Source organism: Quercus lobata, chromosome 12 (genome assembly GCF_001633185.2).
Source record: "Quercus lobata isolate SW786 chromosome 12, ValleyOak3.0 Primary Assembly, whole genome shotgun sequence".
Taxonomy (NCBI): Eukaryota; Viridiplantae; Streptophyta; class Magnoliopsida; order Fagales; family Fagaceae; genus Quercus; species Quercus lobata.
Genome location: NC_044915.1, coordinates 31,797,876 through 31,813,846, shown reverse-complemented (window position 1 = coordinate 31,813,846; position 15,971 = coordinate 31,797,876). Strand labels below are relative to the sequence as shown.

Sequence of the window (15,971 nt, the reverse complement as noted above, 5' to 3'; positions counted from 1 at the left end):
TATCACAAAAATTTAAAATTTAAGCGTGTCATTGATGACATAGCTGTTGATCTTTTATCTTCTTGAAATTTTGTAAGCATGTAATATGCAATCTAGTAGTTAGATTTTCAAAATTTACACCCAATAAAAAGATATATGAAGAGTTTAAGGGATTTCTCTATAAACTAGTTTAGAGATAAGCTTTTTCCAAATTATAAAGCCTTGGTGTCCGGTGTTGAGTTGAGGTAGGTTTTAGATTTTTATGATTAAATCTAAAGATTATCTCTCTCATTTTGAGTTAAATATTGTTAAGCCAAGATTACAATTTTAGAAACTTGTTAAGAGAGAAACATTTTTCAAATAATAAAGGATTGCTGTCTGGAATTGAATTGAGGTATAAAAATCTAAACGATTATCTCTCATTCTGATTTAAATATCCTTAAGCCAATGTTACAATTTTGGAGCCAGGTCTTATGTTCCTTATCACATTTTTTTTTTTTTTTTGGTCAGGCATGTGGGTGGCTAAAATGGGTCGCTGCTCAGATATTCCTGGTCAGCAAAGCAAAACCATTCAAGCCCTCGAGGTTTCCCTTTGGACCAGCTTTGTCTGGTTAAATTCCATTCTTACTGAAACATAGACTTGTCAAAAGTCATACGCATGCTCTTCAACGGTAGTAGTTGAAGCTCTAATCCGAGCAGGACTAATAGCATATTTCCATTAAAAAGAGGTAAAAACAATTGACTTCCGCTTTGAACTGATCGGGTCTAACTTGAGTTCACTGAAATATTTTATTTTAAATCTATTGTACATATATCTTACATTTTGTATGTCACTACCAAAAATCTTCTAGTTTACTTGGCATCTCAAGGTGCTTAATGTGTTTGATATGATGGAAAACAAAAGTCAACAGAAAACATTTTCAGTGGTTAATGGAAAACAAGCCTAGTAGAGCAAAAAAAAAAAAAGTTTTCTCCTCCGTTAAACTTGTTTTCCATTCATCACTAAAAACATTTTCCATAATATTACATACTCAGTAAACTATCACAAAACAAATTCCTCAAAAAAAAAACTCTCCCAACAATATTCCTCTCTCTTTGCCCTATCTCTCTCCAATGAATGATCTTTAACCAGCACTGACTAATCATTTACTTTTCTCTAAATGATACTTTATGCTCGCGTTAGTATTCTACTAATTAATTTTTTACAAAGATTTCAAATTTGGGGTTTGTTTTCCCTTTTGAGGTCCTAAATGACCCCAAAATAGAAAATATTTTCTTGTTTCGGATATGTGTTCATGAATGAAAGTTTTGTTCATATGGTTATTTATAAAATAAATTAATGTTCATAATTTTCAAGGCAAGTCAAACAACCAAAAATGTTTTCCCTTGATTTTTTAAATCTAACTAACATTATCAATAATTAAGATTTTTTATTATTAATCTTTATTGTAGTTGTGGGGCCCAATAATTTAAAGACCAAGCCCGATTGCTCCTGGAAAATCCGAAGGCCCAGTCCGAGGAGAGTTGTGGCCCAAGCTCTACAGTACAGAGCACAAAACAATTTTGGAAAGCAGCCGAGGACAGTTTGGTCCTTAGCAGATCTTGAATCCCACCGAAATAAAGGGGTAAAACTGGTATAGGGACGAATTTGTAAGGAGATCCAAAATATCTTGGGGAAGTTATCCTTACTACCCTTCCAGATAAGACCCAACACATGACAGAGCCGTACTCTGCAGCCTTATCAACCATACCCAACAATTCTGGGATTAGACTGATGGGACAAATATCAGTCTTGTAAAGATTGACCCTACACGTGGACGAAGGACAATTAACACAGACGAGTATAAAAGAAGAAAGCAAGTAAATCTAAAGGGGATCCCATCCCACCTCCGAAAAATGAGGATCACATGGGAGAGAACATCTCAACAACACCGGACTTCACTGAAGAAAGTCCGTCTTTGGATAACCGGGGTTAGGCCTCAATGGTCCTCGGATCAACTCCGAGGAGTCCCATCCCATATGGTGCGACGTCTTAGGGCTTAAATGTTCAGGCCCAACACCTTTTTCTACCTAAATTCCTCTAAAACCAGGATCGGACATCGCCCCGCGACCAGCGGCTAGCTTTTTAAGCCCACTCTCTACAAATTATATTGTGAGGGATCTTCCGTGCGCGAGCCCAACATCCTTATTGGGCCGCCAGAGAATTGTGTCCTTACAGTAGTTTAACTAATAAAATTTAGGAATGGAGAATTCAGAAACTATTGATACATAAAAAAATGTAAACAATTCAGAAAACTATACACTTTTAAATTCTATTTTTCGAAACTTTTATAGATAATTTGATTGTTTATATTGAAAGAGAAATTGTTGAGTATTTCAAATTAGATTTATATAAAAGAATGTAACCTAAAGCTTCTTCTTTTTTCTTTCTTTTTTTTTTTTGAGAAAATAACCTAAAGCTTTTTATTTGTATGTTTGGGAGTTTATAAAAGAATTAATGGTAACTATTGTAAGATTTTAAATTTTCTCATCATTTTTACTACCTACATTTTTTAGAGTGAGGGGTTCTGACCATTTCACCTACTGGAATTCTCTTTTGTATATTCCAATTTTCAATGCAAGTTTTATGAAAACGGGTTGAACAACTATGTTGTGATGACTAAAAATAAACACGTGTAGCTAATAATTCACACATTTAAATTAGTGGTTGTAGATCTGGGCACAATCAAAATTTTCCAAATTCCAACCTGGAATCCTGACATACATATGGACTGCAATATTGAAAACATGGAAGTTGGTCGGCCTGGTAAAAGGTAGAATGGAGAAGCGAAATGTCGAAATTTTAATCCTTAATATTGACTCTAGATTCAAGTTTGAATTCAAATTAGGCAAACTGATATAAAATAGTTCTGTTGAAATAAAGAAACTGTGCTTAGTCATAACTTAACATAATTGTTCAAAATGTTATCCATGGCCAATGTAGAATACCTGCAAAAGCCCAAGGAATTTTAAGACAACTAAAATATACGTATGTTGCTTATGCCCATCAGTAAAACGATGCTTTGAATAGACTGTCCTGAGTCCTGACTAATTTTAGCAAAGAGCTCATACATATCTGAAAAAATACACTTGTTCAACAATTACATATATTATTATACCTTAGGAAGAAAGGGTAAAAGAGAAGGTTTTTTTTTTTATAAGAAAAGATATTGTTTTTTTAAGTGTACAACAACCCCATGGTATTCTATCCCAAACCAATGGTTTTGTCAAGTACGTAATTGGATCTGTGAAACCAGTGTACAACTATGCTAACAGCACACAATTCTTACATTTAGACACAATTCCTGCCCCTTTTCTATTTCCTCATAAGAAGAACCACAGTGTGAGCAGCAATACTCCGATTCTCCCCAAGGCTATCAACCTTCTCATGAGTTTTTGCTTTTAGATTTACAACAGCAGGGTCAGCTCCAAGCAGCGCAGACAAGTTCGCCTTGATAGCCTCCTTGTGAGGGCTCACTTTTGGTCTTTGAAGAATCAAAGTGGCATCTAAGTTTCCAAGTTCATAACCAGCCTCATGCATGAGTCTCACCTGAAATGATTCATATCAAGGAGGATAAGCTGGATAAGAAAATTCATCTTCTAGTTAGAAGAGTTCTTTTACACCCACACATGTTCCCAACAAAGAAGATGAAACAGATAACTCTTATTACTTTGGAAAACACAATAGCAGACTCGTGCTCAGCTTGAAGCATGATCCAGAACATTAATAATTTAAAAAAAATTCACATAATGGATTATTCAACCACATTAATATCAATTTTATAACATCAGTTACTCAAAAGCATTTCTTTAATTCAGTCAAGTAATGCTATATGCTTATATGCTTTCTTTTTTTTTCCCCTCAAAACTAAGGGTACCCCTTCCTGTTCCCAATTCCTTCCTCCCCCTTGTTGAACCTCAAGACCTCACCCTCCCAAAGGGGAGAGGTAAGACTCAACCACAAACACAAATGCCAGCGGACTGGTAAATAAAATGTCATCCACCAGTGTGCATTTGAATTGACTTACTTATCAAAAAAAAGTGAGGATTTAAAAAGATCTACGTAGGCAAATAAGCTCCAGAAAAAATCTAAACCAAACACACATGGTATGTTAGGGCCATAATCTTTATCAGCACATGGTAGCACTATTCATTTCTTGAAATGGTGCCATCTTTATTCCCTGTGACCAGAGAGCATAAAAAGACAACTCTGTGATCTTATCCTACCCTACGTCCATCTCCTTTTTATCCCAAGATAAGCTGATAATTATATCAAGAATAAGGTTAACAAATTATGAATTGCCTCTGCAATATCCTCAAATTTATGAAACAAGGTTCAGTAGCATGATAGCCTGGTGTTTTTTTTCACTTCGATAGGGTATTTAAATCTTCCTACATTCTAATTCTACATAACCCATCAATGAGGGCGTGTATCTGTAGATATTGAATTAGCATTCGTTTAAGTGGTGAGAAAAAAATATACTTGACCACGTGAGCTTATGCAGGGTTGGAAAACAAGCGTTTTCAAGACTACGAAAATGTAAAACAATGAGCTACACTGCACTGTGGCTCAATACACTGGAATAAAACGCTTAAGGTTCATATAGAAAACATTTCCATCATGTTTAACGAAGACAGGCCAAATCAACAACCCAACTAAATGCAACCTAACCCAAATTTGCAAGTCTAGTTCACATGCTGATTTCCCAACAATAACAAACACTAATGCTTGCTTTTCAAACCATTCAATGTCATGAAGTTCCTAAAAGTGTCCCACAAAGAGAGGCTTGAATATCTATCATCCAAAGAGATATTATTCATGATATCTAGAAAGCAAAAGCACCCAAAAAAAAACTCACAGCTTCTTTGATGAAAACTGAAGATGGCGCTCCTTTCCACTTAGGATCATTATCTGGAAATATCTGCCCTATATCAGGAAGGCCCAAAGCACCCAAAATTGCATCAACCACACAATGTAGTAACACATCTCCTGTAATAACAACAACATTAAAATAAATAAATGAAAAGAAAACCATCACCTTCAACGACACACTTCAATTCCAAGGGGGAAAAAAATATAAATTAAACCATTTTCTTTGATCCCTAAAATGTTGAGTAGGTTCCAATTTGAAAAATTCCAAATTGACCCCGACCAAGCTAAGTAATGTCAATTGGTTCCTAAAATATGGGGTAGGTTCCAATTTGAAAAAATCTAGATTGACCCCAACAACCCTCATTAATGTATTCATTGCTGCTTATATGCAAAATTAACAGTTTAACAAATAACACAACCGCAGTAATAATCACCACAATTCAAAGCAATAAAAAGAACAAATGGATTTTGGTGACAAAATGAAAAACTTTTGAAAAAACTTATTACAAAATAAACCACTGAGAGTGACCAACCCCGCCAAATTTCCGTTATAAAAGAAACAATTGGTACAATCAGTCTATACTTACAGAGCCTTTATAGACTAAACACAAATTATAACCATAGCAGACGACTCGTTTGCCTCCCGCCTCAGCGGCTTACACCAATAAATTCAATGGTAGAGGTTTTGGAATTTCTATATAGTTTGACTGAAATAATCTTGGAGAGGTTTTTGACATGGTTTTCACATTGATATTTAGCCCTCTTGAGGAACATGGGACAACTACCTCCCTAACTGAATAACGTGCATGGAGGGGTATTTACAAGTAGGTTAAGGTTTAGGTTGACAGATATTTAAGAAATATCAGGAGTCTCAATTCAAAAACTTACAGTCTTCAAAGCAGTAATTAACCTAAAAAATCTTGAAATGTATACAATCCACACTATAACACGTTTTGGCACAAGAATTTTCCAAACATAAACCCAGAACCTAACACAAATTAGTCCCTACATATCAAAAGCTTCTAATTTGAAATTTCATCCTCAATAATTTTAATGTTAAAGTAGTATAGTTATTGGAGGTGACAAAAATTTGATGATATGGCAAAGGCAAACAATAAGACAAGCCATGTCATCAATTTATTTAATGGCATCATCATTATCAAATAGCACAAAAGAACCACATTGATAAAATTATAAATAAAAAAACACACACAAATCAACGCCAAAAGCCTTTTAACTTAACTGACACATTCGGAAAACATTCACGATCCAAATCCCTCGTACAAAAGTTCACAACATTTTTTGCAACCACTAATATTATTACTTCCAGTATTTCACATAGACCCGCCACTTTCACATGATCCTATAGTAGCAAGACACTCAACAAATTGTGAAAAAATTTTGTGAATTCGTGTCTCTCTAAACTTGTTGAATTAGAATTTACCTTATATAGCAAAATTAAACTATAGCATCACTCCAATCACGACATGACACTGAAATTTGTGATTTTTTTTTTTTTTTTTTTAGTTTAGCTAGAATTCATGTTTCACAGAATCAACAGCAAATTACGAAATTACCCAAGCGAGAGTGGGGGAAATTACGAAATTACCATCGGAGTGAGCCTCGCAGCCTCTATCGTGGGGTATGTCAATCCCACCAATGATGAGTGGGTACCCGGGCTCCAGCCGGTGCAGATCGAACCCGTGCCCGACCCGAAACGGCAAGGTTTTGGCGGGAGTGGAGGATTGTGGGGCCTGGCCTAGTTCCACGGCTGTGGTTGCGGCGGCCGACACGGAAAGCCTAGGCGTTGTTGTTAATTTAGTGGATGGTAGCGGTGGTCGGAGAAAGAAGATATTATTAAAGAGTGGTTTATTGGGAGAGCTGGAGAATGAAGAAGAAGAAGAAGAAGAGGCATAGAGTGGAGGTGCTGCTGCTGCCGTGGCCATTGAATTTGGAGACACAGAGAGAGAGAGTAGTGCTACGAGGTGTGTGTGTGGTTTGTGTTAAACAGTGACTTTTTTAGTTTTGTTTAAAATCAAGATCTGTCTTCAACTATTTCATCGCATATTCCCCAAGGACTCTTGTCGTGTTACTCGTGTATCATGATTCATGCATTTTTAACGTGGGAGAAAAAAGTTAAAAAATGCGAAAAATTTTAAAAGTTTTATAGTTTTAGAAAAATAAAAATTAATCCAAGGAGTGAGATTAAAAGTGAAAATTTTAACTTTTCAATTGTAAAGCAATTTTGTTAACTGTAACTAATTTGATCCTTCAATTATTGGGTTAAATTCAATTTAATCCATCAACTTTTTTGTTTTTAGAATCTAATTCATTAACTATTAAATTGGGCTAGTGTAGTCTCTTGATTTTTTTAAATCAAATCAATTTCATCATTAAATTGTTTCTCTGTTTAAATTTTAATGAAATTAGCTGCAACAAATAAAATATGCACTAAAAAGTTACAACTTACACTCATAAATATATTAATTTCTAAAATACAAAGAAAAAAAAAGATTTGACTTACCCCAGTACTTTTTAAAGTAGATATCTCCTATTATTTTAAATATACAATAGCAAATGATAATAGATTTTAATCTCCATATTTTATTTAGTTAATTGATGATGTGACAGTTTCTCATTAAAACAATCATTAAAACAAAAGGAGATTTCAGTTGAAAAAGTACTTAAGGTAAGTCAAACCCATAAAAATGAAGGAATAAAATAAAAGAGAGCCAATTACACGGTAAAGGGAAGCAAATAATATCTATTACTTTCATTTCATCATCCATGTAAACTGTTATAGGGATAACCCAACTCTATAGTATTTATGAATTATACACACAAAATCTACACTTCTGGCTAAGCTGCTTATAGATAAAACCCCTTTTCAACCCACAAGAAACTCACGCATATTTGGCATGACAAAAACATTTACATGAATTAACTATTGGGGTTCCATATAACAAGATAAGGGCTCAGCAGGAACTGGAAGATGCCCTAGGTTGCTTGCATCCATGCTCAGGTACAAGATGTTCTGGCGCAGCTCTCTTCGGTCTCAACTGCAACAAGAGGCGCCATTAAAGTTAGAAGTATTTCAGAATCTCAAAAACTGTCCTTTGTATATATACTTTCAGTGTGTGTGGGTGCATTATGTGGCCACACAAATGTGCATGTTGCGTGTTTAACTAAATTTGCATCATAAAGCACACATTACATCCTTCTCTTCAGCACGCTGATAGATATGCCTTAAGAGAATGTTTTTGGCGTCAGTAGTTATCACTGCAAAAAGAGTTTAAATAGGTCAGTTCCACAATAATTAATACAAAGAATTAGCTAAAAACCAGAGAGAACTTGTCATAACGAAAGTAAATCGTTAATTACAAGAAACAAGTAATCTTCACTACCTTGATCAGGTGGTGGAAGGGTGCGGCTGTGAGTAGGATGATAGGTTGCAGGAGTCATTCTCTATATAAAGGGAGAAATGTTATTATAAATGAAAAGAGAGATGCAGCGCTTTTATTTTACATGTCATAAACATAACAAAGAATGGGAAGTGACAAATTTTTCACTCTCAAGATTACAAGCAAAATAAGAATATACATCAAAGAAGTCAATCCAATTTTCCTGAACATACATCTGCACAAATGCTAAAGAGACACACCAGAAGATATAATCATATAAATATTATTATACCAGCAGCTTATTTACTTGAATCTAGCTTGGTTTAGAAGAACTGTATCCAATAGTATCACAGCCTGCACTCTACAGCTCTATGGTACAATTTTCCATACTATAACAAAAATACAAATTGCAAAGACCTCAACTGGAAAACAGTCTGGTTATTAATAATGCTATACCCACAAGATTGCAAACCATATGATAATTTTTGTTATAAACATTGAGAAATTGTTTAGATACCATTGATTTCAACTATGAAAATCACTAAACATTACTTAAATGGATAGAAAACATATTCTTAAGCATTTGGAAAGTTAACTAATGTAACTGTTAACTTCATTACCTAGTGCTGGTCCCATTAAATTCTGAACTAGTTAAAATTTAATTTGTCCTCAGGTTATGTCATTATATCTTTTTGGTGGCTACTTGTTGCTATTTTTTTAAGGGATATGGTCAAGCATCATATAAGTAAACTCAATCAGTTTGAGCCAAATCTCACTTTCTTCGCTAAGAGAAACCAACCATATAGGTAGTTTACATTTTTTTTTTTTATATGAAAGAGTAATTTTATTGCTAAACAAATGAGAATACAATGCAAAAATGCAAAAAGTTGCAAAAATTCTATTTACTAGAAAATGTTCCATTTCTAAGGCTATCAACTCTAGAAAAACCAGAATTGTTGCCTCCAATCTCCCATTCAATCTTCAGTACGAAGAGTAATGTTTCCATCTAGTGCTTCTGTGCACTGGATGGGATACAGGACCAAAACATGGCCATATTAGGACATGTGTTGTGTCTGTGTCATGTCCAGTGCTCCTGTGCACTGGACGCAAGCCAAATCCGTGCTAAGAGAAAGTTTTCTGATATTAGCTGTGGCAGACTTGTCCCTCATTTGCTCTATTCTCCAATTTAGTTCCCCTTTTATAGACCACCTCAACATATGACTAGATATGCTCCTGGTGAATTACAACTAAAAAGCAAGTGTTCCCAAACTCTCCTCAGGATTACCACAAAGCACATATATTATTTCTTTCAATCTCCCAATATTCACAAGTACTTCCAGTCTGATAAGCCTTTTGTCAACAGTCAACAGTCAACAGTCATCCACTAAACAAAGGCTGGTTCACTTTTACCAGATATAAGGAATGGTTTTGAACCAAAAGTTGTAACACCATATGTCTCTAAGGGACTAGCCAAATAATAACCATGTCAAAACCATGCAACATATATTTGGCAGAGCTTTGCCAAAAAAACCCCCAAATTCTGAGGGGTGACATAAGTGAGTTCCTATTTAAATTTTAAACACCAGATTTTCTACCTCAAATTGGAAACCTAGCAATTGAGTAGTAACACACATGAAAATATAGTAGTCACAACTAACAAACATTTAAATGACAACGCATACTTCTGCCGTATTGCTAAATTCTAAATTACAGCATAATTATATATGGCAATGCCTTTTTTACCTATGTATGTATAAGGAATTTGTATTCGTTTGCTCTGTTCAATTTTAGAAATTCAAGGTATAATACCTGAATATGGAAATATATGTTACCCAAGAGAATCTAGTATAGACCTAGATGGAGATATTATTATTATTACAGACTAAGGAAATACAAAGCAACTTCATAACAAAACATGGAAATTTTCAAGTAAAAATTTTGTAGTGTTAAAAGGATAAATATGCGTATATCTCAAATTCCTGCAAATAAGATGCTCACAATTCACATGACAATTATGTCAAGTATATGGGGGCAAAAAGGTTGTGCTGAAGAGCGTAATCAAAACAAAATACCATCAAGGTATAATACCTGAATATGGAAATATATGTTACCCAAGAGAATCTAGTATAGACCTAGATGGAGATATTATTATTATTATTACAGACTAAGGAAATACAAAGCAACTTCATAACAAAACATGGAAATTTTCAAGTAAAAATTTTGTAGTGTTAAAAGGATAAATATGCGTATATCTCAAATTCCTGCAAATAAGATGCTCACAATTCACATGACAATTATGTCAAGTATATGGGGGCAAAAAGGTTGTGCTGAAGAGCGTAATCAAAACAAAATACCATCATAGCAAAGTACTAAAGAATAAACATATTAAATCGATTGCCAATGAGGTACAGAAAAGGCACCTTTCCCTTGTAAGAACAAGGGGGAGTGAGGTCGTGGAGCAGAGTATGCAAGGTGTGGAGCATTTTTGCTCTAAGGAAACCAGTTAATCCTTAAGGCAATTTTGCTTGCCCATCCCCTTTCTAGCTATAAGATAGCCAATAACAGAGTACCACTAGTTTGGATAAGGCATAAACATGAGTTTCCTTAGAGCAAAAAATGCTCCCACGCCAGGTGTATATGTATTACCAATAGGAAGAATGGAATTATATTAGTGTGTATCTATTAACCTACAGTAATGTATATGCTTACGATTTAAATATTATAAAAATTATTCATCTGGAATCACTAATGCTTTGACAGCAATATTCATGCAGTTCTGCCAGCATAATCTTTCCTATTAGGGTTCTGAAGATAGTCTCTTAAACTATCAGATTACTTGGAATTTAATTATAAGAAATCTCCATTGCCATGGACAATATTATCATAGTTAATTACATCACTGGAAGGGCAAATTAACTCATAGAAGGATCAGCTTATATATCTACCATTGATATCAGTCAAGAATTAAATATCCAAAGAAAGATCTTCTTTTGACACCTCTCTAGAATCAATCCGAATATCCACCTTCTCAACAAGATTTAAGACCATAACAAGTAAAGTGAATTAAATTATCTCATTCATGACATGGATCAAAAACTTTTAATATATTGGTTTCATTACAAATGCATGAAAGGATAATGCTCGTATAAGAAACATCAAGCCACCCCATGACCAGGAAAAAATGCGACTTTACTTTGTTTCAGGTATGGCACATGGGAATAAAAGAACTGAGAACTAAAACATCACATTGACTTCCACACGACAATGAAAGCAAAGTTTGGATATGAAAAGTTTGTGATTATGGCTTATATTCTAGATATTGAGGAGCCACTAAGAACCTAACACACATCAAGCTAATGTTTTATGAGCAACAGAGGTTTGCTTGGTAGAAAGCATAAAAATATTCTAAATGCATTTCAACTCAGAGACTCACTTGCACTCCTCCCTCAATTTTATCCACGTCAAGCCCAAGTTAATGGTTGAATAATCATTCCCAACAAAACTCAGCAAATTTAAGAAGAAAAAAAAAATTCTTTCTAATATTAAACTAACCATTCAAGAAATTCTCAATTTTCAGATCAATCAAAATAAATCCCAGTATCTGTTACTATGAAAAGTTTTATCTTAGGTTCAGTGCTGCAAACAGCATCAGTGTCTCATACCAAATGCCCCATTATGTTAATAAAGTGTGCCCAACAAAGTTAAAAGTACCATTCAGATTTCCATGAAGCAAAAATCTTCAGAAAGATCAAAATTGAACAATTTCAGAGACCACAATTTGCCAACACAAATCAACGTGTTTCTAACCTGTCACCCTAAGCACTAAAAACCTTTACAAATTCCCATTAACTTCAGTACCCAAAAAAAAAAAAAAAACACAAGTGGGTATATCAAAAAGCTACAAAAATCATACAAAGTTGAAAGCTTTCCTCGACTATGAAACTTAATATCAAACTGTGTTTGGTTTAGAAGTATAAAAGAAATACTTACAGAAGGACTAGAAGGATCGGAGGGTTGGAGTTGGCTGAAGTTGTGAGGGTCAAATGATGGCCAGTCACCAAAGAGAGAACCCATAAAATGCTGGTTTCTTTCGGCACAAAAATCTAGGGGGAGAGAGAAAGAGAACACAATGCGGCGATTCTAAAACCAGACTCGAGTGTTGAGATTTGAGAATGGCAAATTGATGATCCTATATATATACAACAATTTGTTTTGGGTTTCTAGTTTCTACCCACAGGGAAAAAAAAAAACAAAAAAACAAAACAAAACAAACCTTATTTTGGGCCCATTCTTTATCTTCCACTACTCCACCAATTCTCTCTCTCTCTTTCTTTTTTTTTCTTTTTTTTTGAAAAATGACTCCCCCATTCTAAATAACCAAAACAATCCAAGTATTATCACCCCCCCCCCCTTTTTTTTTTGTGAGGAACAAGGTTAGTCCTCATAGCATCTAATTATTTCCTTAGGTGTATGTAGTTCTCAATTCCAAATACACCCTAAATTATTACATAGAGGAATCAATTATGTGGCGTTTGATATGGGAGAATCCACATTACTCCTGATATTCAAATTTCTAAGAATGTGATTTCTTGCAATCTGAATGCCTAGAAATGTAGCTATTTTTATGTTTGGTTTCATTAAGAATCTCTTATGATTCTTAGGAATGTGAAATGATAATATTTGATTTATTCCCAGAAATCTTAAATAAATTATTTATTTTTCCCATTCTATTCTTAGACTTGAATGTGAACTACCAAATCCTTTAAAAAGAAATCTTCATCTAAATAAATAATGAAAAAATAAAATATAAACTATTAATAATTTGTTGAGCAACACACGCACAACAGCAAAAGTGAATACCTGGCAATAATGGAGGGTTTCCTTCAAAAAATTTTTTTCCACACATGAAACCTAAAGAGAACTTTGTTAAAGAATATATCAACAGAGTTATCCATCCTGTTTACGTTATTTTGGCGGGAAATAATAAATATAAGGGAAAAGATATTGATGAATTGTTTTATATTTTATATTAATTGCTTAAATGATAAGAAAAATGAGTTAAAATTGTCAATTTATAAAAAATACAATTTCCTTTAAGTTTGGGAATTTGGATATCCATCTGTTTTAAAATGAATCAACATTCGTACTGAGAGGAGTTTAAAGGGAGAATCCAGATTCCACAAAACATAAGAATCTTTAAACATTACTAGGAATCCTAAGACATTACCCCATACCAAACACCACATTAGAATATCATAAGGCCTTAAGAACCACTAAACCAACTCTTTAAGGTTCGTATATTCCATTATTAGAAAATTGACAATTTTATATATGCTCTTTTGTTTAGTTTAGGGGAAAATCCATTTTCTTAAATTAGGGTTTGTTTGGATATTACTTATAACTGAAAACTGAAAACATTGTAACAAAACAATTTTTAAATGTGTGAATAGTACCGTGAGACCTAGTTTTAAAGTTAGATTTGCGTTTTTCAGTATTTGTAGGTTCCATGAACAGTGCACAGGACCCAACTAAAAAAACACAGATGCGTGGTCTGCGGCTATCCAAACCTAGCCTTATACTATCATGAGTAATATATTGTCTATTATTAAAACAAAAAAGGTTGTTTAATATGAGTAGTAAAAAAGGATGTGCCAGTTAAGAAAATAACAAAGAGTATAACTTTAGTTAGAATAGAATGGTAGAAAAAAAAAAGGTTAGTTTTCTAAATTATTATCCTTAATTTATACTCAAATAAAGTAAACAAATGGACTCTGTTGGTTTATTGTGGTTGAATTACTTGAACAAACGTTTATAGTTTTCTTACTTTGTATCCTCTATGAATGGATTTCTCCTGAATGGAATTTTAAAGTTATTATTTCACTTTATCATCTCCTTGCCCTTTTAATTTAATATAAAAGAGGTGATTCAAAATATTAAAAAGAAAATGTATTGATTTTTCGTAACATATAATATGCTTGGGGAAAAATATGTATTGGCTTTTCATATCCAATTATTTCCCTTCTGCTTTTCGTTTTTTTCTTTGTGGGGTCCTATTTGCCGAGTGACCAAAATAAATACTATTTTAAAGTTCAAAAGGTACATTTTTTAAGTGTATTTTGTTTTTAGTTTTATAAATAATCTTTTGTTAAATATGATTTTAGGACTTCAAGACAAATATGGCTTGTCAAACACAAGAAGACCTAATTTAAGGAATAGCAAAGAAATATTTCTAAGAGATTATTATGACATTGATGCCACAATGTATTGAGCCAATCCTTGAGAAATTCAGTATGCGTTTTGTGACGAATCTCAGGGTATATCCGAGATTAATCATCACTGTTACCTTGCCTTTTCAGCATTAGAAAAATTGATAATTTTACACATTATCTTTGGTTTAGTTTTTTAAAAAACTCCAAAAATTTAAAATGATTTCATTTAATATATTGGCTTCAAAATGATATTATTATTATTATTATTGGCTTATACTCAAATACAACGTATGAACAAAATAGTATTACCTTTTCAAATAAGTAAATGGATTCCATTAGTTTGTTTTGGCTTAATTGCTTGAAGGAGCATCCGCAGTAATTAACTCCTATACATGGAATCCTCTATGGATAGAATTGACATGTTACTATCTGTAAGACTAAGTATGAGTTCACTTGACTTCCTCCTTAACCTTTTAAAAAGCATAAAATGTATTGATTTTTCGTAATAATTTTTTTTAATTTCTCAAAAAAAAAAAAAAATCTCGAAATGGATTTTTTTTGGGTTGAGAAACAAGACTATTCCTTTATTGAATTAATAGAAACTTCCATCAAACATTACAAGATTGGCAGCATCACAATGGATGTCTTCTAACCAAATTTGAAGGTTGGAGAAAGATCTTTGCTAGTTTAGTTAATTTATCAGCTACTACATTGCCATTGCGTTTTACATGGGTGAAAGAATCTCAAAGTGAAATATTGAATGATCAATATGAGGGATAAAATGGGCTTCTACCATTTTCGGGCAAATTAATTAGCTTTTTGCCCTTATTCTCAAACTAATTAGGGAAATGCCCCTCTTTTGAAACTCGACTTTTTCAAAATCGAGTTTTTTTAAAAAAAAAAAATGGAGCCCTATAGTGACGTTTTATAACTTGATATCCATGAAATCGAGTTATAGACAAATATCAAGTTACAAAACGCCACTATAGGTCTTTAAAAACGTCACTATAGGTCATTGAAAACGTCATAATGACGTTTTGTAACTTGATATCCATGAAATCGAGTTATAGGCAATATCCATGAAATCGAGTTATAGGCAATTTTAAATTGCCTATAACTCGATTTCATGGATATCAAGTTACAAAACGCCACTATAGGTCTTTAAAAACGTCACTATAGGTCCTTGAAAACGTCACTATAGGGCTTAACTCGATTTTGAAAAAATCGAGTTTCAAAAGAGGGACATTTCCCTAATTAATTTGAAAAGAAGGGTAAAAGGCTAATTAATTTGCCCGAAAAGGGCAGAAGCCCATTTTGTCCTCAATATGAGGTGAAAAATACCAATCTAATATTTAGCTATGACTTTCACTCATATTCAATTGCTGCCACTCTCTTTTTTATTTGTAGGGTTTTATTTGCCAAGTGATCATAAATGTATATTTTTGAAGTTTTTCCTGCAATCATGCAAAT

The 15,971-nt window shown here is 33.4% G+C and overlaps 2 protein-coding genes and 1 long non-coding RNA gene across 3 annotated transcripts; 1 reads left to right on the top strand and 2 right to left on the bottom strand.

Moving 5' to 3' along the window:
* Window positions 1-3,067: 3,067 nt before the first annotated feature.
* LOC115972263 (2-C-methyl-D-erythritol 2,4-cyclodiphosphate synthase, chloroplastic) lies at window positions 3,068-6,924 on the bottom strand. Its single transcript, XM_031092477.1, has 3 exons — window positions 6,501-6,924; window positions 4,878-5,008; window positions 3,068-3,568 (listed from the first exon to the last, which is right to left on the bottom strand). Exons 1-3 carry the CDS (start codon window positions 6,835-6,837, stop codon window positions 3,335-3,337), a joined length of 702 nt encoding a protein of 233 aa, XP_030948337.1. The 5' UTR covers window positions 6,838-6,924; the 3' UTR covers window positions 3,068-3,334.
* Window positions 6,925-7,640: 716 nt separating this feature from the next.
* LOC115972627 (DET1- and DDB1-associated protein 1) lies at window positions 7,641-12,549 on the bottom strand. The gene is made up of 4 exons (XM_031092960.1): window positions 12,283-12,549; window positions 8,296-8,356; window positions 8,106-8,170; window positions 7,641-7,950 (listed from the first exon to the last, which is right to left on the bottom strand). Exons 1-4 carry the CDS (start codon window positions 12,364-12,366, stop codon window positions 7,867-7,869), a joined length of 294 nt encoding a protein of 97 aa, XP_030948820.1. The 5' UTR covers window positions 12,367-12,549; the 3' UTR covers window positions 7,641-7,866.
* LOC115972628 lies at window positions 8,350-10,596 on the top strand. Its single transcript, XR_004087505.1, has 2 exons — window positions 8,350-10,092; window positions 10,372-10,596. It is a non-coding gene; the product is annotated as an uncharacterized LOC115972628 (long non-coding RNA).
* Window positions 12,550-15,971: the final 3,422 nt, after the last annotated feature.

Bases quoted from the DNA above. Each gene is read 5' to 3' on its own strand.
- LOC115972263 (XM_031092477.1), bottom strand. From the start codon at position 6,837: ATGGCCACGGCAGCAGCAGCACCTCCACTCTATGCCTCTTCTTCTTCT. The intron at 5,009-6,500 runs GTAATTTCGTAA...TTGTTATTACAG, and splicing joins CTGCGAGGCTCACTCCGATG to GAGATGTGTTACTACATTGT. The intron at 3,569-4,877 runs GTGAGTTTTTTT...GAATCATTTCAG, and splicing joins CAGTTTTCATCAAAGAAGCT to GTGAGACTCATGCATGAGGC.
- LOC115972627 (XM_031092960.1), bottom strand. From the start codon at position 12,366: ATGGGTTCTCTCTTTGGTGACTGGCCATCATTTGACCCTCACAACTTC. The intron at 8,357-12,282 runs GTAAGTATTTCT...CCCTTTATATAG, and splicing joins CCGATCCTTCTAGTCCTTCT to AGAATGACTCCTGCAACCTA. The intron at 7,951-8,105 runs GTAATGTGTGCT...CTCTTGTTGCAG, and splicing joins AGCGTGCTGAAGAGAAGGAT to TTGAGACCGAAGAGAGCTGC.